The sequence below is a fragment of the Megalobrama amblycephala genome, unplaced genomic scaffold (genome assembly GCF_018812025.1).
Source record: "Megalobrama amblycephala isolate DHTTF-2021 unplaced genomic scaffold, ASM1881202v1 scaffold458, whole genome shotgun sequence".
Classification (NCBI taxonomy): domain Eukaryota; kingdom Metazoa; phylum Chordata; class Actinopteri; order Cypriniformes; family Xenocyprididae; genus Megalobrama; species Megalobrama amblycephala.
This window is the reverse complement of record NW_025953389.1, coordinates 74,374-84,082: the sequence shown is the minus strand read 5'-3', so window position 1 is coordinate 84,082 and position 9,709 is coordinate 74,374. Positions and strand designations below refer to the sequence as shown.

The following is a 9,709-nucleotide window of genomic DNA, read 5'->3' as shown; positions in this document are numbered from 1 at the left end:
TTGTAGTTCTTAATTCACAACACTTAAATCAGCACTTAAGAATCCGTCTTACACTTTACTAAAAGTTGCTTTTAGCTTCTTTATGAAAGTCTCTTAGAAAACTCCTACTCTTTACTAAGAATTTTTTGACACTTAAGACTATTCTTAAGAGCATTTCTGAGAAGTTTTATACATACGGGCCCTGATAATTTACTCACCCCCATGTCATCCAAGATGTTCATGTCTTTCTTTCGTCAGTCGAAAAGAAATTAAGGTTTTTGATGAAAACTTTACAGGATTATTCTCCATATAGTGGACTTCAATGGCCTCCAAACAGTTGAAATTACAGTTTCAGTGCAGCTTCAAAGAGCTTTAAATGATACCAGACAAGGAATAAGAGTCTTATCTAGAGAAACGATCTGTCATTTTCAAAAAAATACAACTGTTTATGCTTTATAAACACAGCATATAGCCTTGAACGTACTTCCGGTAAAACACTTACCCTAAATGTCATGCGCCTTCCCTATTCTACTTACGGAAAAAAACGAAACTGGTGCCGCCAATTAGTTGTTTTAAAATAGCACACTTTAAGTTAACTAATCATTAACACACTTGAAATATACTAATAATTAGTCTGCCTGCAAGCATACTTGGCATACTTTTTTCACTAGGGAGGAGGTGGAGCGAATGGAGGTTTGGTGCAGAGCAAATAACCTCTGCATTAATGTGAAGAAAACACAAGAAATGATTGTGGACTTTAGGAAAGGTGGCAACATCCCTCCTCCTCTAGACATTGGAGGAGCAGCTGTTGAGGTGGTCTCCATCTTAAAATACTTGGGAGTGTATATTACTACCAAGATCAGCTGGAGTAACAATATGGCCAGCTGAATAAGAAGGCCCATTTATGTCTATATTTCTTGAGGGAATTGAAACATGCTGGCCTTGGCATTTCAGTCCTCACATCCTTCTAGAGATTTATGGTGGAGAGTGTCCTAACCTCCTGTAGGACCTCCTGTAGGTTTAGATGTTCCAGGCTTATAATAACAAAGCAAATGATGCAAATGAACAAACAAGCAAAGATGACATATTCAATTAAAAGACAGAATATCCTCCCCCATCATGAGTGGACACACCCCTTACTGCTGATTGGTTCTCACTCTCTCTCCTCCCGCATCATGAGTGGACACACCCCTTACTGCTGATTGGTTCACTCTCTCTCCTCCCCCATCATGAGTGGACACACCCCTTACTGCTGATTGGTTCTCACTCTCTCTCCTCCCGCATCATGAGTGGACACACCCCTTACTGCTGATTGGTTCACTCTCTCTCCTCCCCCATCATGAATGGACACACCCCTTACTGCTGATTGGTTCACTCTCTCTCCTCCCCCATCATGAGTGAACACACCCCTTACTGCTGATTGGTTCTCTCTCTCCTCCCCCATCATGTGTGGACACACCCCTTACTGCTGCTCATGAATGGACCAGTTATGCCATCTCATCACAAAGTCACATGTTCTTGGAATGTTACAAATCAACGTTCCTAGAATGTTGAATTTTAAATCAATATTAAGTTGAAAGAACCTTTGAGGAACATTATACCTTATAAAAACGTTTCTGTAATGTCAAGAAAACTGGACGTTTTTTATGTTCCCAGAACCAACACTGAATATTTAGAGAACGTTCTTATAATAAAATTCTGTCAGTTCTTTCATAATGCTCATCTTGGTGTTTCCATAGCGTTTTTTATGCGATATCCCATAATGCGCATAAAATAGGTGGGTGGAAACATAGCAGGGCTTCTGTGTACACAATACAACTTTAAACATGTTTTGCAAAGACTTTCATGCCTAATTGATTGGTAATCAAGGTCTGTTGGGAAAAATTCAGTCTTCAGGGAAGTATACTAGAGAACACAAGGAGGACTGAAATTATTTTTGACTGAAATAGATTTTTTCATGGCTTTTTTATTTATTTATTTTATGGCCATGATTTTTTTTTTTTTTTTTTTTTTTTTGTCATTATTCTATTGTTGAGGGCCAAAAGTTGAATCCAAAGGATGTTACTTTATAAATAAAATTACTTTACAGGTGCATCTCAATAAATTAGAATGTCGTGGAAAAGTTCATTTATTTCAGTAATTCAACTCAAATTGTGGAACTCGTGTATTAAATAAATTCATTGCACACAGACTGAAGTACTTTAAGTCTTTGGTTCTTTTAATTGTGATTATTTTGTCTCACATTTAACAAAAACCCACCAATTCTTTATCTCAATAAATTAGAATACTTCATAAGATCAATAAAAAAGGATATTTTAAACAGAAATGTCAGGCTTCTGAAAAGTATGTTCATTTCTATGCTCAATACTTGGTTGGGCCTCCTTTTGCATGAATTACTGCATCAATGTGGCGTGGCATGGAGGCGATGTCTGTGGCACTGCTCAGGTCTAATGGAAGCCCAGGTTGCTTTGATAGTGGCCTTAAGGTCATCTGCATTGTTGGGTCTGGTGTCTCTCATCTTCCCCTTGACAGTACACCATAGATTCTCTATTGGGTTCAGGTCAGGCGAGTTTGCTGGCCAATCAAGCACAGTAACACCATGGTCATTGAACCAGCTTTTGGTACCTTTGGCAGTATTGGGTAGGTGCCAAAACCTGCTGGAAAATGAAATCGGCATCTCCATAAAGCTTGTAAGCAGAAGGTAGCATGAAGTGCTCTAATATTTCCTGGTAGATGGCTGCGTTGACTGTGGACTTCAGAAAACACAGTGGACCAACAGCAGCAGATGACATGGCAGCCCAAATCATCACTGACTGTGGAAACTTCACACTGGACTTCAAGCAATGTGGTTTCTGTGCCTCTCCACTCTTCCTCCAGACTCTGGGACCTTGATTTCCAAATGAAATGCAAAATTTACTTTCATCTGAAAAGAGGACTTTGGACCACTGAGCAACAGTCCAGTTCTTCTTCTCCTTAGCCCAGGTAAGACGCTTCTGATGTTGTCTTTGGTTCAGAAGTGGCTTGGTACGTGGACTGTGACAGTTGTAGCTCATTTCCTGAAGATGTCTGGGTGTGGTGGCTCTTGATGCACTGACTCCAGCTTCAGTCCACTCCTTTTGAAGCTCTCCTAAGACCTTAAATCGGCTTCGCCTGACAATCTTCTCAAGCCTGTGGTCATTCCTTTCACTTGTAAACCTTTTCCTACCACACTTTTTCCTTCAAGTCAACTTTCCATGAATATGCTTTGGCACAGCACTCTGCACACCAACCCCCCCCACCCTCTCTTTTTTGAAAACTATGGTCAACGTAATTAAATAGATCTGCTGGTCATGCTTTAGACCATTAATACTATTTTTCCTGTATCTGTTGTCGGTCTGGTGTCCGAGTGCTTGTGCTTCTGTCAGAAACTGGCACTGACCCACTTAAACACAATGCTGATGGTTAAGACTGTGGTCATGTGTGTGAGTCACCCATCGCTTCGTGTGTTAAACAGAGTTTGTGTCAGGAAGTGAAACTATGAGCTGTAAAGCTTGACCTCTGATGCTGCTCAATCGCTCCTGCAGACATGATGAACATCTTTAACTGTTCTTTCTCAAAGCAAACATCTTTCACATATTCTCTCACAAAGATTTAACAATAGTGAGCTCTACAGAGATAAAGCTTGTGTTTGACATCTGGAGACATTAACTCTCTTCTCCAGTTGTTCTTGTGTAGTTGAGATGAGGTCACACATCAACAGGAAGAGGAAGACCAACATTTTTAGATGCACTTTATAAAGTGTGATGATGATTTTGTCATTTGTGCATCGACACTGACACATTGACACTGCAGAGCGGTAAGAACATTTTTACCATTATTGTTTATGAGTTAAAATAATTCAGCAGGGCTACGACTGATATTTATCAATCTGTTTTAGGTGAATGTTGATTTGATGAAGTGATTTGAGCTCCAGAAGCTCAATATCTGTTGTAGATTCATGTGTAAATATTGTGTGAAGCTCTTTAGACACACGAGGCCTGACATGAGAAACATTATCAGTTCACGTCAAGCCTTCAATGAGCCGTGAATTATTCTGAAATCATCATGTGCTTTATCTGTCAAATAGAGTTTGTGATGTTGTATAGAGATGAGGCTCATAATGTGATAATCGTCAGTTTTCTGATTGCAGAAGTCACTATGGTGTCGTCTCTCATAAAGTCTCTTCCTCTGATCGTAGTGATCATGACTGCGGGTGAGTCTTCAGTTTCACTCACTATACAGATATTTGAACAAAAGATGATTGAGATCTTCACACTTACAAACTGACATCAGTGTTTGTTGCTGAAAGTCTGTTTAATTATTTTCCTCATTTCTGTGTTTCAGGTGTTGATGGTCAGCAGGATTGGGGAGTGAATTACAGCCCTTCATATGTTTGTGCATTAAAGGGATCAACAGTGAAAATATCCTGTACTTTAACATATCCTCGTGGTCATGTGATCAGAACAGTCTTCTGGACCAAAACTCCTGGAGAATCACCTGATGTGTGTTCAGATCAGGAGAAGAGAGGAAGAGTTCGGTGTCAGAGTAAATATAAAGACACTTCCAGCATCACTTTGACGAATGTAAGAGAAGCTGATAAACACGTCTACTACTGCAGATTTACTACAAACATTGATGGTGGAAAATGGACGGGGATTCCTGGAGTTCAGCTTGACGTCACAGGTAAAACTAGTGAACTCTCAGAAATAGACCACAGAAACACACACACACACACACACACACACACACACACACACACACACACACACACACATCAAACACTTTCTTATGTTACTGAATCTGACGAATGACCTTCTTTATTTGTTGGAACACAAAAGGAGATATTTTATAAAATGTCCTGATTGTTCTTGTTCATATAATGACAGCAGGCTCCTTCTTCAAGCTTTTTTAAAAAGTGCAGAATTGTCTTAAAATCATGTGACTTTTGACTGATATTTGACACTGATATTCAAGTGTTGTGAAGGTGTGCAATAGAGTTTAATCGAGAAACAAAGTAACAAACCACAATGTAATGTCGTATTTAGCACAAATCTTCACGTCGGTCAGGGTGAACTGCTGTTCTCAAACACTCAAACATGAAAGATCAAGATTTGTACTCAATAATAAACTGCACTGGTTTCTTTCTCATCAGAGATTGTCGTTTGCCTTCAGAACACTTGAATATACGCACGAGTTTCATACGAGTGTTTTGATGTTTTCGTATTCTTTTTAAATCTTGAGGAAGTTAAATCATTCACATCTCATTTTACTGTTTAACTGAACAAGTGACTTGTATTATCTTAGAGCCATATATTATTGTCATTGATTAGACTCTGAAATGCTTAATTCTGATTGGTCATTTGCAACATTCCGTTGTCAGTATGCATTGATGTCACTTTCCCACCGGAACACGCTCAGCTGGACTGAGTGGCAAAAGAACCTGCTGCATGACTGGATTTAATAGGGAAAACTGCGAAAATGTGATTAAAACAAACAATTACACTAAAGGTTGGACTCGAAAGTGTTTCTTATAACATGTCAAAGAAACCTAATCCATGGATATTGACATGCAGCCAGGAATCGTGTTTCCTGACATTTTTATGTGCCTGATTTCGACGCCGGGGAAATACATAAAGCAAATCTGCCTGTGAATATTTCATATAACCACAATAGCAGTGGCGTGCGGTCCATATAAGCTGCGAATGCTCTGCATACCCAAGACATTCGTGGACTCGGCAACTAATATTAACATTAAAAAAATATATTATTAAATCCCTTGTTTGAGGTGTACCATAAAGCCTACATGATTGGTAATGCGTATGTAACTGTCTGTAATTTATTTATTTGCCAAACGACGGTAAAGGTGCGTTCACGCTGCCTCGTAATTCCTGTAGTTACGAGATTCTAGCTTGTAAAGAGCGTTCACGTCCTCGTAGAGCTCGTAATTACAGCTTGTAAGCTGGGAGTTTTCTGAAAGCTCCCACATCCCACTGAGCAAATTACATCCAGAAGACGTCTTTTTGAGGTCTTGTCTCAGGTTGAAAAGACGTCCACTGAGGGGCCAGAATGAAAGTTTTTATGACGTCTTTTTTGGACGTCTTCTGGACATCCGATATAGACCAACACGCAGAATCACCAAAGGAGAAAAATCACAATTTTTAAGCCTCCATCGTGGAGATGAGTGTTTGCTTTAGTTGGGCTCTTGTCCCTTGCCTTATTAATATTAGAGTTTGAGTCATAACAGCCAGACAAGCAAAGAGAAATGATCAGGTGTTGGTTATGTTTTCACATAATCATTGTTTGACCTGAATCACTGAACTCATCTGGAGCCCAATCTGTGAGTTAGATTTACATTATTGATTACAGCATCACTGTGATTCTACAGCACAAGATCAGCTTTATCAATATGATTCACATGATTTCAGAAAAGGTGTGTTGAACAAAAAAAAGCTTTTATTTTAGGCACACACAGACATCAAGAATCATCCTGTGAATCTCAACAGTGGTGACCATCAAAAAGCATGTTGCAGTGCATTCTGGGAGCAACCAATCAAAATTCATCCATGGCTCCCATCATGCATTGCTGCATGAATAAATTATGAGCTTAATTGTCTTAGTAATTTCCTTTATTCTCATATTTTATTTTGTTCTGTTTATGTGACTTTTTAGTAGCTTGTTTTCTAATGTTCAGAGTTGATCTGTTGATCAGAATATGTTGCTTGTCACCGTCATTGAGATTCACAGGCTGATTCTTGATGTCTGTGTGTGCCTAAGAGAAAGATTTTTTTTTTTTGCTCAGAACAACTGTTTGTGAAATCCTTTATATTATCTTGATAAAGCTGATCTTGTGCTGTAGAATCACAGTGCTGCTGTAATTAGTAACATTAATATAACTCAGAGATTGGGCTCTAAATGAGTTCAGTGATTCAGGTCAAATAATGGTTATGTGAAAACATAACCATCACCTGATCATTTCTCTTTATTTGTCTGGCTGTTATGACTGAGTTAACAGCCCAAACAAACTCTAAAATTAATAAGGCAAGGGACAAGAGCCCAACTAAAGCAAACACTCATCTCCACGATGGTGGCTTAAAAATTGTGCTTTTTCTCCTTTGGTGATTCTGCTTGTTCGTCTATATCGGATGTCCAGAAGACGTCCAAAAAAGACGTCATAAAAACTTTCATTCTGGCCCCTCAGTGGACGTCTTTTCAACCTGAGACAAGACCTCAAAAAGACGTCTTCTGGACGTAATTTGCTCAGTGGGATGTACCACGTGGCCGCTGTACCGCCTGACCGCTGTAGATTGATTTATTAGGCATTGATAGTGGTGCCATGGAAACGCATAATTCCCAGTCCAAGGACCAAAAGGACGTGAACAGCTCCGAATATAACGTCACGTGTTGTCATTTCAAGATTCTGGTAAATACGAGGTGATGTGAATGCAGCTTAAGTTTCCTTAAATCTGCCAGTTACGGAGACTTCCAGGTAATCTGATCTACTGCAGTTTTTTTTTTTTTTTTTTTAAATGTACGATAGTCACAATAATTTATTTAAAACATTACAAAAATCAGTATACAGAACAGACAAAATGACGCGTGTGCTACATTACCAGCAAAACATAATTTTATGTGAGTTACAGAATGAAATTGAAGTGTTTAATCACTGCAAACATTCCCCTGATCTACAAGTCCATCCTCCAAAGCGTCGCGCTGAATCTAACTCAACACAGCAACTCAAATTCGGCATGTCGCAAACACTCTATGGTAGTCACAAATCAAATGTTTTTTTTTTATTATTAAATGCTTAAAAGAAAAGGGGAAAAAAAACACTAACAACAATTATCATCATTGTCACATAACAATAAAACAATACGCCAGAGTCCAACAGTCTTTCAGTCCAGATTAAGTGCCAAGTCCTTAAACACAGCCACTGTTCTCAAAGCCTTCAGGTTTTTAGAGAATTCAATAGAGTCAAAATACATTTTCATCTCATGTTTAAATCTTAAAAAAAAAAGAGGTTTGCACTTTGCACTTTATTTTTCTTTTCACATTCATGAAAGTCAAAAATTACATTTCTATATGTAAATTTGAAATTTGGATTCACATAACATTTAATAAAGTCACAAATGTCACACCAAAATGTCAGTGTGTGAGAGCAATTCCAAAATAAATGTAAGTTAGTTTCAGGTTTCTCTAAACAAAAAGAACAGAGGGTATTAATATCATTCTTAAGTCTTCTGAGAGAACACTTATCTGGGTAAAACCTATGAATTAACTTAAGGTTATTTCTCTTATTTTGTTAGTTATCAGATACTTGTGAGGTAATATCCAAACTTTTTTCCAGGGAATGTCACTTACAAGTCCATTCCAGTAAGAAATTACATATGGAATAGAAACACATTCCTCCTGAAACAAGACTCTAATTCTCTTATTGTTTTTTGATTTATATGAATAAAGGCACTGTTTACCTACAAATGTTTTACATATATCCACCGAGTCACAAAAGGATGAAAAAGAAATCCCTTTAAAAAGCATAAGAACTCCTTGTGGCACTGCATCTGCCACAATCACAAATTCTTTTGGAGTAACAGGAATTCCATGCTTTACTAAGAACTCAGAATAATTACAAATTAAACCATTCTCATTGAAAAGATGAGATCTACTGCAGCTTTTGCGTCCTCGCGCTTTTGTTTTTGAACGTCAGTAAAAACTGCTGTGTGACAAAGTGTGCAGCAAACAAGCTAAAAAACCCAGAACTAAAATTTTCATAAGCTACCGAACCGTAAAAGCCAGCCTTTATGGAGACAAAAGTGGTTAAGGCAATAAGAAGTGAAGCATCAGCAGGAAGAATGGGTAAATTTTGGGATCCTGACACTCAGTTTGCCTCAGTATGTCCACGTGTGCAGTAAACATTTAGTCACTGTTAAGTCAAATATCCAAATGTCAGTTTTATATATTATATTTCCTGTCACTGATTACGTTCCCCTCCAGTGGGCGTAGTTCTCAGTGTAATATAACATGTCACGCTCTGTCTCAATCGCCTGTATCCACTTTTGTGTCCTTAAACGCTCGTTTTTTGGGTCGACAGCTTATAAAAACGTGTGGGTTTTTGGTTCTGGGTTTTTTAGTTTGTTTGCTGCACACTTTGTCACACAGCAGCTTTTAGACTTTGTTCTGTTTGTTGTTATAAGTCAATGACAATGACAAGCAGGCAGCCTCACGCAATAGGGATGGGCGATACCACTTATTTTGTTTTCGATACGATACCGATACTTTCAAGGCCAAAATCGCCAATATAGATACAGATACGATACCTCTAGTCTGAATTTAAGTTATTAAATTATTAATAATTTAAGTCCTTAAATTATTGAATTACTATGAGTAAAATGGGTAATGGTACCCACTTAACATTATATTTGAAAGGTATTTTAACATTCAATACACCTTAATTGCTATTTATTAGATTATATTTTTGTTTACACATGACACTGACGAAGGCGAAGAGCCGAAACGTTTGTTGACTTATCTCCTGTGAACTTGTATTAAAGTCTCTTTTAGAGTGCAGACCTTCTTTGTCTCCTTAATTGAAATATAGGTCATTGCACCTTATTAGCTGGGAGAGCGCGGTGAACGCTTTAATTTGTTTACACATGGTTAAAATGTTTATTTGTAGTGGTAACCATGGAAATCTACAAATACTATAGGCTTAGCT

General features: G+C 38.1%; 1 protein-coding gene across 1 annotated transcript in view; it reads left to right on the top strand.

Annotated features, from left to right (window-relative positions):
* The first annotated feature begins 3,441 nt into the window (after positions 1-3,441).
* LOC125261673 (sialoadhesin-like) overlaps positions 3,442-9,709 on the top strand; it is a 35,334-nt gene continuing 29,066 nt past the window's right edge. The window contains exons 1-3 of the mRNA XM_048180232.1: positions 3,442-3,814; positions 4,148-4,210; positions 4,342-4,680. Of these exons, the coding sequence (XP_048036189.1) occupies positions 4,156-4,210; positions 4,342-4,680 (394 nt within the window). The 5' untranslated portion in view covers positions 3,442-3,814; positions 4,148-4,155. The remainder of the gene's footprint in view (positions 3,815-4,147; positions 4,211-4,341; positions 4,681-9,709) is intronic.